This window comes from Chaetodon auriga, chromosome 10 (genome assembly GCF_051107435.1).
Source record: "Chaetodon auriga isolate fChaAug3 chromosome 10, fChaAug3.hap1, whole genome shotgun sequence".
In the NCBI taxonomy this organism is placed as follows: Eukaryota; Metazoa; Chordata; class Actinopteri; order Chaetodontiformes; family Chaetodontidae; genus Chaetodon; species Chaetodon auriga.
In genome coordinates, this window is record NC_135083.1 from 18,269,870 (window position 1) to 18,291,564 (window position 21,695).

The following is a 21,695-nucleotide window of genomic DNA, read 5'->3' on the forward strand; positions in this document are numbered from 1 at the left end:
AATAACCCCATAGTTTACTCACCAGAGGGAACTCATGGGAGACCCTCCCATCAGGGGGCAGCTTAGCACCGAATCCCAGGGCAGGGAACATCTTATCACTGTCATAGTCCTGGATGATCTCTCCCACAGCCTTCAGGGCCATGGCATAGGCATTCATCTGGTACGGGTTCATGTAGTGCAGTGAAGTGGACTGGGATGGATTTCCTTCCAAGACAAGAGAAGTCAGAGTCAGTGATGCAAACCATGAGACGAAGACTGAAATGACAGCTGCAACTGGAGAAATATCGAATGAGCCAAGACTAAATTGGATGTTCTGAAACAGAGGTGGAGACATTGCTAACACCTCTGGATCGATTCCCTCTTATACTGGCATGAATCAATAGCAGTCAAGATATCACATGCAGTTCGATGGAAGAAGAGAGAGAACGGTCACGTTGACATGTTTGACTGTATATGAAGGCTACGAATTGACTGCTTGTAGGTAGAAGAAGTATTTTTTATCATTTACTGAATTATAAATGTCAAAACCAGAGTGTAGAAATACTCTCAATAATACTTCTACCTTGAAAATTTAGCATCAAAATATACTTTAAACACAAAAGTAAAAGTACTAATAGTGCAGAATGGCCCATTTCAGATGTTTCAGGTCATGTTTATGTTCCACCCGGTAAAGGTGGAGCAAATTACAACCCAGACAATCCCAAAAGTTGGACGCTGTGTAAAATATAAATAAAAACAGAATGTAATCATTTGCAAACAGTCTCAGTCTTTAGTGTCTCCAGTCCCAACATGTTTGAAATGTGTTGCTGCCATCAAATTCAGAATAAGCAGATATTTACAAAAGTCAGAACTCTCTAAGGCAGTGTTCCTCAGATCCACACCTGATTCAAATGATCGGCTCGTCATCAAGCTCTGCAGTGGCTTAATAACGAGCCACTCATTTGAATCAGGTGTGTTGGAGCAGGACACATCTAAAACATGCAGGGCAGGGGTCCCTGAGGACCGGAATTGTGGAACACTGCTCTAAGGGACTGTAGAGTATTTCCTCATTGAAAGAGGAGCGAAGAACAAACCGAAGGCTTTTCTCCATGGAAAACATAGTTTCACTGTTCTCCAGATGGGCTTCAGCAAGACTCCTGAAACATCATATGGTTCATTGATTTGATTGGTTGAAGTTAGCCTATGATGGACGGCGATAGACAGATGGTTCATCCAATCACCTGCCAAGTATTTTTTGAAAGCGCCGACCCTTTCCAGACACTTTCTATGGACAACTTCCCAGATGGTTCTGTGGAACAAACCATCTGGTGCATCAGGTTATGTCATTAGGTAAAGGATTAGAGAAGGAGCGGGGAGATAGATGACAATCTGTATCTCTACATGTGTACAGCTATTCGCTAATATACCATGTCACTACAGTAACTAATGTGGTATTTGAGCCGTCTCCTTAAGTACACAGCCTAGTGTTTGCTTGTATTTTGTCCTGGATACAACATTTTATTTCACCTTTTCTAAATGCAGCTTATAATTGATGCCTTCTCTCTCTCTCTCTCTCTCTCTCTCTCTCTCTCTCTCTCTCTCTCTCTCTCTCTCTCGCTCTCGCTGTCCACTTGAAAAAATCTAATTACACATACTTGACTACGTGAATCCTTCAATAAAAAAGCTTAACAAGAAAAATTATTATTACCAGCAGTTAGAGAACTCCAGGCCCCTGCCTGATTCATGGAAAATGCCACAGTCATACATCAGAGGACGGAAATGGAAGCAGAACAGGGTGATGGTAGTCAAAACACTCACCATTTGATGCAGTGAAATCAATGGCCACTGTGAAGTGAATCTGAGTCCTGAAACAGATAAATGGGGAAAGGATGCTGTTAACAAAAGAGAGGCAGGAAAACTCAGTTTAATGAGGCTCTCTCTGGTTTCACTGTGCTCTCTGCTCTACCTCTCATCTGAGAGGAGGGGTGACATATCAAAACCCCAAACAGAGCTGATGATACACCTTCACTGTCTGTGCAGCATTGGATCTAATCAGGTTTTTATTATTCAGTTTGATGAAACAGAGAGCATGCATTTGCTGATGGTCAAACAGCATCTGAAGCACGTATTTGATCTTTAAATAACACACAAACACACATTACTGAAGGCAGATCAATTTCTCACATGGTCTCCATAAACACGTACTGAGCTGCTGCAGCTGCTTTAATGATTATTAATGAGGCACAAGTGCTGGAAAAAGGAAATAATCCCAAATCTGTTTACCTTGTCTTTTCACCATATATGAACATTTACACAATCCTCTACACTGTGCACCTGATGGTGCAGCGCAGTCACCGTGCACCATCATGACCTTCATCCTCATCGTAATCACCATCATTGTCTTTGTTCCACTTGGTAGCTGTTGTACGATCAATGGAAAATTTGAGGTCTTCCATTCACTGCATCAATCTGGAAAAGCAGCCTCACAAAATGCCCAAAAACTGCTGCATATTTTTTTATTCATGAGCCTGTAATGATAGCCAAAACCTTGAAAAGAAACGACACACGGCCTAACTAGTCTCTGCTGGGTTTGTGCATTTCCCCAGAGAGACAAACGAAGAGTGAAGGGAAGGGGGGCTTAGATCAAAGTGTGTGCTCTTTCATTGTGATTAACACTGATTGCCTTTCCTGACTTCACCTCCATTCAGAAATTCCCACAAGCATAGTATTGAAGATAATGGCGACTTCCTCCTGGGGAGGCTCTGACCCCAGCTCATTAATCAGCATTGAGCTGCAGCGCTCAGCTGACAAAGGGGAACTGTTACAATGGCATACAGCCTGAATTTGAAAGTCTCTACTGATTTCTATGCTTAGCTTTGAATGTTTGGCTAGAGAAGCAAGGTGGTGAGTTCGAGTGAAGGCAGAGTGCAGGACTGTCAGTCAAACTGCCAATTAGGTCATGAGAGCATTACCTGGAAGTTCATCTGAGAGAGCAGCTGCTAAACTCTGCATTAAGTGGAAGTACCCACAACATAATCCATTACTCCTTTCATCTGTTTATAGGGACTTTGACTTTGATTTTGACTTTGACACAGCGTTGACCGGTGTCGACTTTATACCACTAATAGCCGAAATCCATTGACAACCCACAGTCCTTTTATAAAAACACACACTCAGTTTAACAAGACACTCAAATACGCACAAACACTAAACTGATTGTACAAGTCGATGATGGAGGTACAATTAGTAGTGCTGTTAATTAATCAACCAACAACTGTGATAATTATTTATCAAGCTGAAATGTTCATTTCCAGCTCAAAGGAGGGAATTTAACGCTTTTTTCTGGTTTCCATCATAAATTGAATATCTTTGGGTTTTGGACTATTGGTACAATTTGAACATCACCGGGCTCTTTGAAATCACGATGAGCATTTTGTCACCAGTTCCTCATATTTTACAGAATAAATCAATAACTTATTAAGCATATGAAAAATCAGATGAATTGAATAGCCCGATCTTTTAGTAATAGGTATTTATTGATCACCTAGGACATGCCTCATCTCCCGAGTCATAAACTCAGTATAATCCAGAGTTGGCAGGAGTCAGAAAGGGTCTTTCCAGGAGGATTTACAGGATATCACCTTTGAGTCGATCTCACTAGAAACCCTGACAGATTTCACCAGCCGACGGATCACCTGAGGAGCTTTTCTAGAGAAATTTAGTATGTCAGTTATGTCTGGTGCTTTTCTGGTGGAGTTATCAAAACTTTTCAGCCCAGTATTTTAGGAATTTCGCCCAGAATTGTTTGAAGTCACCTCCAGACTTAAATCCAACGCTGACACTCAGTGCCAGTGCAGGAAGTAGCGTGCTCTTTATGTTACAAAGCAAAAAGTGTGTGAATGTCGTAGGGGTGTGTGAGGGTGTAGCAGGTCTGACTTTCTTATATCATCACAATTTTTCCCCAACCTAAAACTATACCTATCCACAGAGCCTCATACCAGTTGAGGTAGGCACGGAAGTCACTTTGTAATATGGTTAAAATCTTGACGGCGCTGTCTGGCCAGTGGTTCAAACCTCTCTGCCGTTTGGTCCAACAGCTGCACTGCACCCCAGTTAGATATCCCTTGTCATCCTTTTAGGACTAGGGTTTGGACTGGTGTCAGGGTTAATAATAATAATAAGAATTACTTTATTTAAGTATCTTCTTTTTAAAACAAAGTTACAAAGTGCTTTACAATAAAAACATATGATAAAAGTAAATAAAATCCAGATGATATAAACAAGATAATATAATTTCAATAATTTCACTATATACCATAAGTTAAAAAAAGAGATATCTCCAGGAAGGGGCTTCCACAACTGTGGGGCACAAACAACACAATCCTTAATTGACGAGTCCAGGTTTTAGAGCCATTAGAGTCCTGCCAGAGGGTCTCAAGCAGCGATCAGGCTCTGGGAGAGTTAGCAAATCACAGGCAGGAGGAAGATCGTTCAAGACTTGAAAAACAAGCAGTAAAATCCTAAAATCAATTCTAAAACTCACTGGTAACCAGTGAAGGGCAGCAAGGACTGGTGTAATGTGGTTGTCTCTCTTAGTACATGTTAAAAGCCTGGCAGCAGGGTTTTTTTTTTTTTATCAGCTGCAGTCTTTTAATGATTTCGCCTGCCAGTACCAGAATAAAGTGCATTGCAACAGTCAAATGAGGCAGAAATAAAAACATGGATGACCTTTTCTAAGTCTACAGAGGAAAGGAATTGCCTGATCTTGTTTAGCTGTCTCAATTGGGCAAAGCCTGGTTACACCACTTTAGTCACCTGAGCATCAGGACAATTCTGAATGAAAAATAACACGGGCCTGTTTTCAAGCATTATTAGATAAGGTGGTCAGAGCAAAGGAGGGAATATCAACGGTGCTGGTGCTGGGGTTAGAGTTGTCATCTCCACTCTGCTATCCTTCTATCTCACTCTGTACAGTGTTTTTCCACTAGGACTCACTGATGAACAGGTTCAGAAATCAGTTGTGTCCCTTTCTATTAGAGAAAAGTGCTGTGAAACAAACAGACCAACAGACCATGCACACACACGGCCCTCCGGGGATCAGTATTCACTGCTATCTGTCTGCAGCTTGCTGCAGGAAGAGCTACACTGCCCGTCACACATATGTCTGTGTTCAATTGACTGACTTGCAGAGCTTGCTTTCTCCCCCCTTTATTTCACTTGTAACGCGCAGTGGGGATTTGTTTGAGTTGAACTCACAAATTATTTTGAGCCTAAAAAGTCAATACGGATTGATGTTGACTGATGCTGCAGTATTGTCTGTTTTGTGGGTCTTCTTGCAAAGAACCACTGGCTGCTGGCTGCTCTGCTGTTACTATATTTATCCCTGCTATCCTCACATCTAAAGTCCTTGAGAGCAGGTAATCTTTCAGTCATCTTTCATTTTTTAGACTCTTCTGTGAGTGATGTATTGCTCTGTGGACAAATTAATGTACCATCATTATTTCCTACATCTGATCAGGAGTTCATAAATCTGACACCAGCCTTTAAATGGCCTCTTCCGACCTGATTCAGTACAAATCCTCCAGAACAGGCAGTCCAATAATTCCCCATGGGCTTCACGCTGTCCTTTCATATCATCACTAACTCGCTCAACATCTCGTCTTCCCTCAGATTTGTTCTCCGTTAGAACGGCAGTTCCACAACCAGTCCGCGTATCACCTTGAATCACTGCAATAGCTTAAAATAGGTACAAACATATCAGTGTTGTATTGACTTTTCGCTTCCAGTTAGACAAACACCATATGGCAGGAGACTCTGTCATGTGAAGTCCCTGCAGGCTTGGCAATCTCAGTTGGATGGGGTATTGTATGTAATGTAAAACAAAGACTGCTGCAACAGTACACCTACAACCTCATCAGTATGTGCTGGAAATCTGCCAAACCCTGACTACATCAATGAGCTGACTGCCACAGTGCACACTATAATGAAATGCAGGCAAATATACACAAAGCTGTCGGTTTGGTTACAGAAGTCCACTAAACATAAATACAGATTTTTATTTCTTCATCATAAAATGTACTTATTCTTACTATATATATAGTCTAAAAATAGCAGTGCTGTGTAAACACTGTTTTATTAATTCACTAATCTTAAAATTTCCTTTTTAGTTTCTGTGATAGATACCTGATACATTCTGATCTTCATTTGCCCTACAATGCACACTGTGCTTTACTGCCTTATCTCTGACTAATGTTCAGTTAGTGACTCTTTAAGGCTGCATACGGCCCAAAACCACCACCAATCACTGCAGGAGGAGGGCAGCCTGTATGTAGCCTGAGAGGCAAAAAAAAAACGTCCATCAGGCACAGGCTTTGCTGGAATAACTGACAGCTACTCAGAGGAAAATATCAACATTTTTAGCAACTCAGATCTTCTCTCAGCTGGACTTTGGTGGCTGCTCAGTGGGAGAACAATGTTCAGAGAGATTTTAGTATGAAAATCAACCTGAAAGTATAAAAGTGAGGGGGATGACAGCAGGGTTTTCAAAAGCGGCGGGGACGTGTCCCCCCATCCCCAATGGAAATTTCACTGTTGAATATTTAGTATGTGGCAGGAATAGTGGCTGTAAAACAAAGTACAACAAAGGTCAGGGAAGGCGAGAGTGACTGCTCAACACAACTGTGTCAAACATGAATTCCAAGTGAAGAGTTCTGCCTTTTCTTCCCTGTAAACTCAAACATGAGCAGGACCAACAGTGGTCCAATGTCACTATGAAACACCCAAACTGAGTCGTCCGGCACACTGAAATCTTTTAACATCAACACCACCTCTCTGCTGTACTTCTGCAAGGTGAACAGGTAACAGACCACTGTGCATGCAGTGAAATACAACCTGGCAGCAGAATGACTGAGAAATACCTAAAGAATCAGTGAATATCAGAGGGCAGCAGAACACAAAAAGAAAAGAAAATGGTGTGCTCCTGTGAAAATGGAATTCTGCAGTCTGACCACAAAGCAAACCAAAATGAAACTGGAAAAAAAAACAGGATCAATTTCTCTTATTTCAGGACAACAGGATACTTTGAGATGAAACTATTAAACCTTAATAAGATCTTCACACAATATAGGCTCCGCACAAGCCATTACACGGCTGATCTCACTGCAGATTTAATTTAAAAAGAAACATTTCAACATGTGATGAAAAGAATATAAATCTTTCATTAGCCTCTCAGAAGCAGCGCAGTATGTGGCTTTTGGACATTAATTACCTCTATTTGACTATATCTCTCCTCCAATTGAACGCTAATGAAAATTTATGAAAAACCAATTCAGTGTGAAACCAGTCAGGATGTGATGGTGCGTCTGGAGAAGAAATTGCATTTTTTGCCCTCTGCTTCAAAAAAATCATCAAAAATGCATCATGTTAGTTATCACCTGTTAGGAAGAAGCAGCAAAGCAAACTCACATGAGAGGAATCAATAGCAGAAATCTAAAATACCAAATCTGGGGTGATGCAGCGTGATGCAGCTTCTGCTCATTTCTCAGCATCTCTCTGGGTTGGCAGACATGTGGGTTTAGCTTCTTTTTTTTTGAGTTGTTTTGTTTGTTTGTTTTTTTTTTGTATATGAGTTGAAGAAAAGCCATCTCCTTCGCCCAGCTACAGTGGTACAGATGCCAAATCAAAACTAAGCCATCCATTGGACAAACACTGACTGTGCTCTGTGCCAGAACTCATAAATTGCAAATTTTGTCCCTGCAGATGCGAACGCATAAAATATCAACAAAGGCAGAACCAAACCTAATCTGATTGAAAAATATATATCATATTATATAACATATATATTGGCAGTCACGTTTGACCAGAATCATCACATCAGTGTAAGAGCAGGACATAACGAAAGGATTCACTACATTAAGAGAATGTGTTTGTTGGAAATGTGCAATAAATTGTTCGCTTGGAAGGCTCACATCGTATTTTTTGCTCTCTAGCCAATTAAAACTTCTTATCATTAGAGGAAACATACATTTAATCTTCACTGGCCCGTTCCCAACACCCTCTGCATGTTTGACTGTCCCAGTGGGACAAATGTTTTTGTTTCTAATGAGTTTTCCTCATCCTCAGTTGAAGGGTTAAGGTTACGGGGTGTGGATGCTGTGAAGCCCTTTGAGACAGTACCAGCTATTAGGGGACGGAACTTGATGAATGCTTAGTGGAGAATAGGCTCTAACTATAAAGACTGATAAGACTTCAAAGTAGCCTAAAGGTTTTCCAGTTTAATTGAACAAAACAGAAGCTGCTTTTCCTGAACTCTCTTCAGTTAAACACTGTAAGTCTGGTGTTTCATTTTCCATGGATACAGTTAATCTTACCCATCATGGATAAGCAGCACGCTCATTATTTCATCCCTCCACTGCCAGCACTAGTAATCTTGTTTATTTTCTTCATCAGTCTGTCATGCAATCTGCTCCAAGCAGAGAGTCTGTTAAATGCAATTTCTTTTTTTTGTTGTTGTTGTTGTTTGTTTGTTTTTCTGACTTGGTAATCAGGTTATTTATGAATGCGGAGATTTGACAGTGAAATGATATCGTTACAGCTGTATCACAAATCTCTAAGCCACCGTAGCTCCAATAGATCATGGATATCTATTGGATAACAGCAGCGCACAAATAATATCTTAAAATAGTAATAGGCTTGTATATCTAACGTATAATGGCTCAGAGATGGTGTTCTAGCGAGCTGCTGGCTCATAAATAGACACCAGAGGACCAAAGGGAAAGCCATATACTCATAAATCACACACAATCTTTCTATTTTCAATTACATGAATCAATGTTTTAGCTCACACTGTAGGCCTTCTTCAGGAAAGAAAAAAAAAAAAAAAAAAAAAAAAAAGGTGATTCGATTCAGTGCCAGTGTCAGCTCATATAGAGGCCACCCAGAGCTGAGAAACGCCTCCAAACACCACCGACATGATGACATCCAGCAGATGCAAAACAGAAAAACAATAAAAGAAACATCTGGACGCTTGAATACAAACTAAGCAATACATCTCGAAAATAAAATACTGTACAATGATGTTACACATATTGGATCCTAGGTGTGGTGTTCAGTACTGTATGAAAGAAAAACCTCACAAAATACTACAATATATAATACATCAGCGTACATCTACCAAAATATTATAAACACAATCAGTTGCCAGGATATTAGGTGCAGCTAAAATACTACAAACCAGTTTCCAGAAACGTTGGGACTCTGTGTAAAAAGTAAATGGAAAACACAATGTGATGATTTTCAATACACTGAAGCCCCATATTCAACCGAAAACAGCACAAAGTCAACATATCAAATGAACTGAAAATAATGTCCTTGCTTAGAGTTTGATGCCAGCATCAATAATTTCTCAGCATCAACATTTGGTATGTTGCATTCGTGTTGTTATCAATAAAATATGAGTTTTCAGTGTTTTGAAAATCATCGCATTCATCTGTTTCTATTTACGTTTCACACAGTATCCCAACTTTTTTGGAAACAGCAACCCTGTACAGTCCAAGAGCACCTAAATCTACAGCCATAAAGTTGAATGAGCACCTTTGCTTCATGGCTCACGTCTTTATTGGCCAACTACAGTATATGCACACATTCACTGAATTTGCCCCTGATGTTCCTCAGTGCACTTACACAGACACACAGCTGAGAACAAGGACGAAAAAGCTGAACAAATAAAGGTAAAGAATGATGAATAAGAACGGTTGGGACTGTAATGGATTCAAGTATGTGAAAAACAAAAGCTATAGAAATATATGTAAAAAAAAAAAAATAAATAATAATAATGACAAGCAACATACCTTAAGTCAAAGTCTATATATGTTTTATGACAAGGCTAGAAGATCAGGGATAACTGAAACAAGGTCATAGTTAGATAGTCTAAAAAGAAAAAAAAGGATGCAACACATGGAGTGATTCAGTGTGTCATCAGCCTCACAGCACTGCCAATCCTCTGAGAGGCCACTGTGCACATACCAGGCTGAGTATGAGGAAGACAAAGAAGTCAGGAATTAATAAATGGAAAAATAACTGCATGAAGAATCGATATTATTAGCGAATGTGTGAGCAATTCTTGAATCCCTGGGTGCTGTGGGTGTAAGTCAATTAATTAACATAACGAGTAAAAGTTAATGTTGCCTTAAATCACCTGCATGTGGAATATTTACATCGATAAATCACTCTTAAATGAAGTCTGACAGCACAGTCTAACGGCCACAAAAAATACACTTAAGTTGGTTTATGGTCTGCGTCAGGAGACAATCTGGCACAAAAACCAAGGTGACAGTTTATCGCAAAAAGAGCCTCAGTCAAAACATGAAAATACAAAGGTAGAGATCGACTTGGCTTACAGTACACAGACACTTGGAGATAAGACTAACTATCATTGACCCATTCTGCATCTGCCATAACTGTCATGTTTTTGATAGTATCTTCCAGGCAAATCTTATCTCTGCAGCCCCTCATGTGATTTTTAATACACGAGGATTTCCACTGTTGAGATCACATCTCAAAGAAAAACATTAGGGAGACAATGACAACAGACGGCGCAGAGGCTGCGGCAAGTCTTTCATGATGATTTAAAGGAGCTCCAGAGCAAACATCACAACACAGATGCCGGAGCGATTTTCTTTCAGGGATTCATATTTTTTTTAAATTGCCATGATGATGATGAGTGTTTTTAAAGTAAATGAGCTCTCTCTCGCAAGCACAACACTCAAACCAAACAAAAGAGCTGATGAGCCTTTAACATGTCCAAGTGCCTCTCTCCATAATGCTCCCCTCGCCGTGCTGTGTCACATTACTTAGCGGCGTAATCTCTCTCTCATTTGGACCTGAAACAGTTTCATGTGAAGATGACCACTTTTCTTTCATCCTGATGGACGAACGGCTGTTTCAAGCATCAAACTGATGGCTTTGTTGAGTTACAGAACTGAGATTGAGTAACAAATGACTTTATCAACTGTAACAAGAGATTTAAGTAAAAGTAAGCTAAACGTGTGCAGCCTTTGACGGGAGCTGCACTTACGAATAAAGCAGCTCTTTCAGCAGGATGTAGGTTGAACCTCTCGTTAAAAAAGATGAACATTTGTCATATAAATACTTTTCTTTATATCCTTCCTACACATGTTCTCCCGCTTGGATAAAGTCCAAATTGGTCCCCTGAGAAGAGCCTTTCTCTGGGGAACTATCTATAAATATGTGAGGCTTGCTGGTTTATTAATGAACAGAAGGCTCACCCTCGGCTCAATAACACCAGCAGCAGTGTGTTTTAATCAGTCAGTAAAACAGCAAAAAACACATAGACGACCAATAAGAGCTGTTAGCGCTTGAAGCAGCTCCATCTTTAGGAAATGTTTTCTTTTGGTGAGCGCTGGATTTGGTCTATTGTACATATTACAGTATACTTTTCTCAGCACTCTGGCCGCTCTGTGTAAAGCCATCTGTCCAAAATGTGGGCAGGATCTTTGATGGTGACATCTTTGATCAACAGCTCAGCGGTGGTGCCTTTCTCCCTGTATTTGAGAAACATGAATTTTCCATCCACAGCTCATTATGTTGTGATATTTCTTTGGATTTTCCCTTCATGAAATTTGACTTTCTATAGATATTTATCACTTGGTGTATGAAAGTATAATAAAATGGCACAATGTGCTCTTAAAACAGTTTGTTGGACATATTTGTCTTATTTTAAGGGCTCATTTGGGACAGACTGATTGCAGACATTTGTTATTCCGCTAAATCTCTAATATCCCACGCATTTATGATCAGTGTGTTATCTCATACTGTGAGTACGTACATGCCCCAGAATCAGTAAATCCCAGTGCTCATATTTAGGCTACTAACAACTCGGATAAGTGTTTATCTGAGTTTTTGTGAATATCAAATGAAGATAAATGTACCAACAAAAGAACTCAAAACTCCAGTAACTGAAATATATATCTTATTTGAACCTACAGTGTTTCAGCACTTACTGTCTATGGTCCTGCCTCCATTTCAGTGTCTCAAGGACAAATTAAATCAGAGGCGAACATGTCACACAGGTAAGGGATGTACACTGTTACTTGGTGTATGTGTAGATACAGTGTGTGTGTGTCCATTTGTGTGAGCTGGAGCGAGACCAAGTGGACAGATCTGGGACACTCAGCCATCAGTGGCAAAGCAGCAGAAAACTAAAACCAGGGCAGCCACTGATCCACTGAGAGACATTTCCATATGTGACAGGTTTTCCGCCCCTTAATGAAGCTCTCAGATCTTGTCCATATTTTATCATAGTCATTCATATTCATTGACACCGTAGTTGTGAATGTGGACAAGATTGTCTCCTTTGGGGCCACGCTTCACTCACACATGTGGAAACTTCCAGGCGAGCCAGTAACCGCAGTCAACAGTGAAACCGAAGACAACGTGGATGAGTGCTTGCACTGCAATGGGTAGCAGGGGAGCCGAAGTAATGCATTTAAATCTGCTGTTTTAAATCTCTCAGCGCTCTCTATCTTATTTCCATGTATTAGTCACCGTGATGACATGTTTACAATGTTGACACTCACTTATGTTGTCTGCTGTTTGTCTGTCTCAGACTATGTAACTCCCAACATGTCCTGATATTCTAGTATTGTATCTATGTAAAGGTGAAGCTACAGAATGAGTTCAGTGAAGCGTGTTTTTTCTCCTCACTGCCTCCAGGTGTGCAGTTTTTTCAGCTGTACCGAAGCTGCTAGTGGAGTTTTTGGTCAACCACGCTGGCTTCCTAAAAATACACCAGCAGGCAACATAATGGATTATATAACCTTTCATGTTTTTTCAGTTCTTTTTTTTTTTTTGTGATACAATAGAGAGTTGAGAGGCAGACCAGGCCCATTTAAGTTAGGTGGCCCACATCTTAGACCACCAGGCTGATGTTACACCCACAAATCAGATTTTATATCACGCTGCAGTTAAAGCATATCAGCAGGAAAAACTGTTGGATTGTTAGTTCATGAAATGAACCTGGGCTTCTCACAAGAGTCTGGGTGTCTTCAAGGACAAGGTGGTTGTTGTGTGATGTTTATGCTAGCAGCAAGATGAAAACACCCACCATCACACTGGGACAGTATAATACTGTGTTCATGTCATCAGAGACAGATGAAAGAGATGGAAAAGATTCCCATGTTAACAACCTGCAAGCATTCACATCATCAAGGTCACTGTATGATTCCAGATTTGGTCATGTGTGACTTAAAATGCGGTCCATAATAACACATAATAACACAATAACACACTGTATTATCAAGAGCCACATGGGGTGTCTCCAGTCTTAATTACATGCATGTCGACATTAAAGCTATTTACATGTTGGAGACGTACAGTAACTGTAATATGACATGAAGGTTGCACAGAGGCTCTACCTGGAGAACTTCACATGCTGTTCACACTGGAACACGTCCTCCATTCTCCCTGGTGTATTTCAATTTGAATGGTGCTGAAACAGCTTCAATGGGCTACGTACGCAGAGCACAAGCACATAATGGATATCAACGTAACCAGTAGCTAAATTTACCCGTAACAGTAAGCGAGAGGTTGCGGAGTTTGTGACAGACTGTTGTTGTGTTTATGGATCTGACATATGCTGAATAGGATAAAGGTGATTAATGTCTCCAACATAATTGAGTCTATTCTTGGTGTATGTGCATGGAGGTTTTCAAGTCTCCACTTCACACTTGTGGGAGTCACATACTTAACTACAGTTGACTTCCAACCTAGCTGTGATGTTGAAAATCTTGCTGGTACATACACACCTTAACTTGAGCGCAGCGAAAGTTTCCACCTCCAGCAGGTGAATGTGAAAACAGCCTTCAAACTCATCATTCTGCACAGCGAAGCTCAAACATGCCCGTGAAGTAACAAAACACATGTCTGAGTGGGGGGGAACTTAAATTATATGTTGTCAGGAGTTTCTGTGTAATCGCCCTAAGGTGCCTGGCACAAAGGCAATATGTAGATTTACTGTCTATTCTTATAAACAGCAACAAGATAAGTGTCTCTGAACTCACCCTCCTTTGATGTAATCCAGGAAGGTGTGCTCTGACTCCACACTGAATGACAACAGGGACACCTGAGGAAAAAACAAAGAGGTCCAAAGAAATGATCTCATCCATGATAATTAAGTGAGCAAAGTCTACCAACGTTCACATTATATACACCTCTGGGCTAACCACCCACAAATTAACGTATCTGCGCAGAATGATTTTGACATCTGGGCAGCGTATTAGTATTAGAGTCACTGCGGCTGTGCACCGATGGATGAGCAGTGTGATGGATAACTAGTCACAGATTTTAATTACAGAGTCAAGCCAAAGTACTAAGGCAGTAACAAAGCTGTGGCTCATTTATAAACATTCATCACGACTCTTCACTAATAGGACACAGGCCAGAGTCTCTTTCTGCATTACCATGGGCTTGGTTGTTCACCCTGTTTGAGGTTACAGGAATTTTTTCCCATCTACTTAAATTCAGTGTCTGGATCATACGCTCTGAGACTGGGAGTGGAACAAAAACATTTAAAAGAGCTGAACTGCCTCATGCAATCCACTTAGAGGAAACTTCCCTATGAATGCAAAAGCGAAGGAGGGCAGGGGTGTGAATGCGTCAGGGGGGTTGCTCTTATCTCAGAACTCAGACTCACCGTCCCAGAGTTGATGTATCTCTTTTTCTTTATTTTCTTCTTGGCATTCACCACCTGGTATGAAGGCAGAGCAGAAAAGAAGGAGAATGATAATGTAAACTTGCAGCACAATTCTTTTTATCCACCCTTGGGCGAGTAATAAAAACATCTTTGTCCTCCTACTCTATGTCCGTAAGGGTAATGGAGCATAGGGACTGAATCCAATAACTGTAGTAGGTGAGAATGAGATAGCATTGATCATGCCTCGCAGCAAGATGCAGATTATTCAGGGGGATTTTTATGAGCACCTGCACTGCACCTCACATTTCACATGCATATTACTGAGCATGGGAATGGTGGAACACATGTCTCTGGCCCAGCTGTTACATCAATGCAAAGCGTGCAAATACACCGGTGAAGAGTAATGCGTAACGTGGGCAAATACACAAAAATACACAAATATAGCTGACGATGAGTGATTACAGTATCTCCTTTAAATCATGTTACATTTACAGCTAACAGCCAAAATCGTGTGTGCAGCAGTGAGCCATCAAGGTCAAATATATCTATTTCTTATTCTATGGGTCTGCACACAAACATAAAGCACAAGCCTGGAGGAAACTGTGCTGTATAATAAAGTGTCCCACTCTCTTCCTTTCTCCTCCTCTCTGCGGGCTCCATTCCTCCGTTCTGCCTCAGCGGTTTCTGATGCTACTCCTCAAACTCCTCCAATGCAGATGATGCCTCATAGCACCATGGGCCATCACTCAGTCAGCTGCCAGGTTCACATTACATCACGCACACATCGCCCTCAGTTACACCAGCCTCCGTTAGCATTAGCTTGTCGTCATCTCAGCTCACGGAGTGAATGTTTGCAGGTCAGGTTGAGCTCACACGAATGTGTAAAGAGTCGAACACTGCGGGCCAGTGACCTATTCAAATTTGGTATTTGTCAACAGTGCAAAGGTAGCTTCACAGTTTTTGAACACATCTTAAAACTGATTCAAGGGCACTGACCTGACAAAGAGTGCACGAAGAAACTGTGTCTCAGTGTCCAATTAAAATACATAAAGGTTTGGTGAAGGGTAATGGATGCACCTTTTTCTGCCATGTCAGCAGTGTGAAAGGACAACTCTGCATGCCACTCACTAATTCTGTCTCTCTCTCTCACTCTGTCTCTCCTTACCCATCATCATCTACCCACCGTCCTCTCGCTCTTCCCCCCCTCACTGTCCCTGTTCCTTCCTTAAGCCACCCCCATGACTAATTCAGAGGCTAATGTAACATGGCAAGTGTTTTAATGAGCAGGGGCTGATAGGAGCCTCCCAGTGCCTAACAGTAATACCTGTTCTGGACCTCCAAGGACTATCCAAAAAACTCTAATCAGCAGCAAACGTCTGTTGCCTTCCCATTTGTATTCTCACCACAGAAACACCCTTCCTCATCTGGTCTGCTGCACTGCTTCTCACCTCTCAACTCTCCTGCTTTATGCCGTGTAGGGTGAAGAGGGACAGAACAGGCGAGCTGTTAATCTCAAACAGCCACAACTCCGGCTCAAACAACTACAGACTTCTCAAGTCATTAAACTTCGGATAACAAGACCTTGCTGAGCCAAAGGGCGCACTGATTTACTCTCAAATCAAAGTAATTTCTCACACTGGTACCCACAACTGAAGGCTAGGTTTTGATCTGTTTTTTTGTTTTTGTTTTTTTTTGTGCCCTAGCAGAATAACCTTTATGCCAAAGGTGCATCCACACTTCATTCATTAATAAGTTGATCACAGCTCTGTCCAGCAACAGTATGCTCAGAGAGATCTACAGCAGGGAAAAGCAACACAACATTTAGAACAACCATTTTTCTCGACAGTGCTGTGATCTTAAAACAAGCTTTTAAACAGAACTCAACTATAAGTCTAAATGAATGTGTTAAGTGTTTTAAATAAATGAGCTCTGAGGGAAAACAGGGAAGGTGATAACAGCATCGACTGTCTTTATCTCCACTCACCTCGTAGACATTTAACTGGCTCTGACCTCGACAGAGCTCTTTGTAGCTGGTGGTTAATTCACCGATGAAATCGTGGCTGGGGAAAAGAAAAAACTGCATCACACGCTGCTCATTCATGCAGTCACGTATACATGCGCAGGGGGAAAATAATGTGAATGTGCTGAAAATGTGATTTATGGAGGAGTTAAAGGAGCGACAGTGAGCTAAGGCAAGGGAAAGATTTCATGAACTGCATAAATTCTGAATGTCTTGTGACTGCCGTCTGTGTGCGCGTGGAGCCATTACCTCCCGTCTCTGTCCCAGTCATACACCTCCACTTTGATTGTCCTGTAGAACACATCAAAAGACAGGGGGAAGCGTTTGCTTCTGTGAGCTTATTTGTGAGAGTCACTACCTTAATGTCCTCTGAGGGAAACTTCACATAGAGCATTTCTGAAATGACGTAGCAAAAAAAAAAAAGCTATTAAAGCTCATTAATTGTTAGTGAGGGCTGAATTAAATCAATCAAAAAGAGCCTGCTCTGTGTTTTGCATGCAAAAGACACAAACATCCTTCTGATGATGAATGAGTTAGTTACCTCTTTGAAGGGAGACGTTAGCTAATGGCAAATCATTTAACCAAGATTGACACCAATACTGCACAAATCCAATAAACTATTTATTTGTTAATATTTGTTTTTTTGTCATTCTTGCATCCAAAAAAAGCTAAGCAAATCTTTTTAGGGCAGGTTGGTAAACTGCGATCAAGGATTTTAATGAATTGTTTACCAGTGCGTTTGTGTTTCTCACAGAAGAGGGAACAGGCTGATGGAGATGCCAAAAGTTTGGGTGAAGCATTTCCCTGCACAGGCCAAAGATAGAAACCTAACTTCTCGGGAGGGAGCGTATTTTGCAAGTTCCCGAAATAAGTTTGGAGGCGAGAAAACAAATAAATAAGCCTGAGAGAATTCACTGAGAATGAGAAAAGTGCTTCCTTTCGTCTTCTTGATCTGATGGAGAGGTTAGTGGTTTGCACCCCTCCCCCCATCAGCTGCTGTCAATCATGCGTCAGTGGGTCCAGGAGGAGGCAAGGTGATGGAGGGCTGCCCCGTTATCCTGACCTGAACTCATTCTGTTGGCATGTAACATATTTCCCCTCCGAACAAACGTGTGCAATCCATATGGTGCAGAGAGAGATAACGCCCTGTGAATCTGTGTTAAAAGCAGTTGTTTTTTCACACTAAATACTGAAACAACACCGCTGGAGAGTCAGATTTCAGAGTCAGAGTGAGGGGAGAGTCAAATCTTCTTGGTACTCTTGACTGACAGACAAAAATCGAATGTGTTTTGACTCTCAGAAGCAGCGTGGCAGATGATTCCCCAGTGATGTGTCATTCAACATCAGCCTTCTCTAACGTCATTTTCTAATGATTACGGTCATGACACGATCAAATCTACTGCTAAAGATTCTGCAGATCAATTTTCTTTTGTTTCCTGCAACCACTGCACGTCTGAGAGGAAATGGGAGAGATTTCACTTTCTGATCGCTATTAAAGCCAGAAGATTACAAGAGATTTTTACATGAGGCCGAAAGACGTGACTGAGCAGCGGAAGTAAACACGATTCCAGACTCTGTGTGAACAACATTCTTGGGTTTTGCCTCTTGTGTGCATGTGCAGCCTGTCTTTTTTTCCGGTCTTTGTGGCAGAGGTCTTCCCGGGTCCATGTTATCTATACTGTATATGTTAGAAATCTATCTCACAAATATTCTTTCTGTCTACTCTGTGCACACAAAATCTATTGCATGGCTGAGCAGCCTAGAAGAGGAATCTTTGTTGCTCTTCCTGAGGTTTATGAAGCTCTGGTGGAAGGTCAGTCAGGGATACTATTGTTTTGCATGCTTAAGCCTGTAGCTTAATTCTCATACCATCCCCCATTCATTCCTCTCATGCATGCTCATTCATAATTTCTTTGCTGTCATTGTCTGGGGCTGTCAATTAAGATATCAGCTGTACTCATCAGCCAACAGAGTCATCAGCCACCACCACCAGTGTCTGCACCCTGTGGAGTCAAAGCTCCAAAGACTTCATTCACTTCATTCAGTCGCTCCTGATTGAACTTCCCTTTTTTCTTATCTGAATTGAGGATCTACAGGATAGAAGGTGTCATGCTGGACAGACTGTAAAGCACTTTGAGGCAAATTTGGGGCCATTAAATTGACTTGACTTAAAAGAACACAAGAAAAATAACAGCGACTCAGTCAGTGAAAGCTGCATTATCTATAAAGTAGAAACAGTTCCCATGTCAAAGAAATGCAAAGCCTCAGAATCAGCGCAAACAGTCTGGATCAAAACCAGGCCGACTGCAATTATTACAAGTCCATTATGTTTTTAAACATAATTTCAAATTTGATTTGCTGAGAAGTAATGAATTAAAACAATGAAAATTGCACTGGCTCAGCTGTGTAGATCTTCAAAAAAACACAGCACAGCACTGTGTAGATATTTCACACGAAATGCCCGGGAGACCCCAAATTGCTGCAGATTTCTCTTGTCATCAAAATCCTCAAAGGGAATCAGACGTCTTTCATGCTTCCAGTCCATCTGTCCGACCCAATTAGCTTCACCAGCCAGGTGAGCAGAGACGAGATCGAAGGGAAGAACCCCTGTTGACACCCTGCATGGTGGAGAGGGCGAGCTTTGACATGTTCCCTGACGACTTCTACACCTTCAACACGGCTGTCTGGGTGCGTGTTTCTGCACAAACACACAAACACACATAACAGGGCTCTTCTATTGTTCCAACCACCAGTCAGCATCTATAGAATGACGAGTCCAGCCACTCCTCCACCTTCCTCCCCCTTTCACTTTCTTCCTCTCTCACCATATGTTTTTTTTATCTCCTGCCAAAACTCTTCCTGGTCCTCCGGTGTCCTGCAAGACCCTTTGCTCTGAAGCGATTCAGATAAGATAGGAGATGCCACTGAAGCAGCCAATCAGAAACTTTAAATGCTCTGAAAACGCTCCAGCCGGCTGTGGGCAAATCAATGAACAGCCTGGCAAAGTAGCATGTGGGCACAGATAGGCTTGTGATAATTCTCTATTTCAACAGCAGATAAAATAAGGGTAGAAAATCAATGGTGTCTAAATTTGACGCGCACCAAACCCATTTCAAAATAAGTACACGGTATATTGAAACTCTGCATGGCTTTGATTTCCACTGGAAAATCACACTCTGAGCATGTGTGAGCGTGCAGAAGGCTTTGTTGTGCATCGTCATTCATCCTACCTGTCATAGTCTCCGTTGCAGAGCGCCCTGACAGGGATGGAGAAGGGCTGCCACACAGGGTTCAGCGTGTTCTTCACCACTTCAGTCTTGTGGCAGATGGTGAACCTGGAGACGCAGGTTGACAGGGATTTGAAATCTTAAAAGACTGAGGGAAAAAAAGCCCAGTGAAAAAAAACCTCCACTATGCTTTGCTTCAAGACCGTGTCTGCATGAATTTATCTTTATACCGCTGAGTTCAAGGGATCTCAATGTAATTCTATCGACCTTGGTTACCTTCCTCTATGATGTCTACGCCCTCCTGCACATCTTTGATAAACTGAAATGAAAAACCCAGTGAGAAGCAGAAGCATGACTCACGTGCCATCCTCGTTGCTTCTGTAAAAGACCATGAAGGGGTCAGACTTTCCAAAGAAGTCCTTCTTGTCCAGTTTGTTGGCACAGAATTGCATGGTGGCATAATCCTATGGACAGAGAAAAAAACAAGGGAGGAGGGGAAAAAAAGTAAAGGACATTGTAAATCCATGCTCCTGCCTCTGTTTGCCTGCTGTTGTTTGTTTATACATGCTGTGTGCCAAGATATAAAAGCACTGAAGCACCAAATAAAAGCAAAGTGCTGACTGAATCCTAATAAGAGCAGAGCGAAACCAGCCAGTGGGCTCCAGTTTTCGAAACCTGCAAATGCATTCATTACCATTTCTTTATTATGCAACTCGTGCTTAACAACAGCGAATAGGATAAAGGATATCAAATTGAAAATACCTTGTGCTGAATACAATCGTGGCAACATGAGAGACCATGCAGAGGAACAGAAATGGATTCTAAAACCCTGCACATGGAGGAGGGAGGGCTGTGTACAAAAAGGATGTGGAGGGTGTGAGTGCAGCTAATGATACATTAGAAAGGCTGGTATTGCCATAATTATACTCATTTAGGCAGCATTTCAGTGTGCACTGCCATTACAAGGACAATGAACGTGCCCTATAATGCTCTTGGTTCCAGATATTCTCCCTGTGGTCAAGGTATTAGTCTGCGTTGTATAATAATGAGGCTGCACAGTGGGCACAGACTGGCAAGGTAAAGGTCCACATCAGAAGAAACTCTGCAAAGCGTTCTCCATAACTCACAGCTTTAATCTCAGTGCTGTGAGTCTTTTTGTAAAACCCTTTAGCCTTGCAACATAATGCATATGCAAGTCAAGTGTCTAATCATCATATCATAAAGAGAGAGACACGACACCAGAGGACATTCAGAGCCTTGAGCTAGCAAAAAGAAGAGCTGCTCTTACCCTGCTGGTCTCCCGGGCTTTCAGGTTTTGAAGCGCAGCTATTAGATCTGACTCAGCATGGTGCTGGGCAGGGCCTCTATCGATTATTTGACCCACATCAGTGTGGTGCGCTCTGCCTCTGGCCAGCCTCTCACTAACCCACATCACATCACTTAATTCCTTGGATAAGACACAGGGCAGCTTCTACCTCTGAGCCATCTGCTGAGAGAAATATGGATGCCACTACATAAATATATAGTAAAATAAGTCTCACATGCTCCTGAAAATTGAGCTAATGTAATTATCTCCGTTGTTTCCGATCATAGTTTATGTTTCCAGTCAACACTGTGGAAATGTTGCGGCGGAGACAAAGAGATGATTAAAACAGTCTGTGGTGGCCAAATGAAGCAGGGCTGTATATCTGCTCTATTTTTATTCCCTACTTTCATTTTCAGTTATTATCTGTTTCAACCACTTCTAGAATACAGATGG

The 21,695-nt window shown here is 41.5% G+C and overlaps 1 protein-coding gene across 3 annotated transcripts in view; it reads right to left on the reverse strand.

Annotated features, from left to right (window-relative positions):
- cpne5a (copine Va) overlaps positions 1–21,695 on the reverse strand; it is a 72,415-nt gene that overhangs the window by 13,437 nt on the left and 37,283 nt on the right. For all 3 annotated transcript variants that reach the window (XM_076741071.1, XM_076741070.1, XM_076741072.1), the window contains 8 exons: positions 20,297–20,400; positions 19,940–20,044; positions 16,959–17,000; positions 16,674–16,749; positions 14,690–14,743; positions 14,058–14,119; positions 1,798–1,844; positions 23–204 (listed from right to left, as the gene is read on the reverse strand). In XM_076741071.1, the coding sequence (XP_076597186.1) occupies positions 23–204; positions 1,798–1,844; positions 14,058–14,119; positions 14,690–14,743; positions 16,674–16,749; positions 16,959–17,000; positions 19,940–20,044; positions 20,297–20,400 (672 nt within the window). The remainder of the gene's footprint in view (positions 1–22; positions 205–1,797; positions 1,845–14,057; positions 14,120–14,689; positions 14,744–16,673; positions 16,750–16,958; positions 17,001–19,939; positions 20,045–20,296; positions 20,401–21,695) is intronic.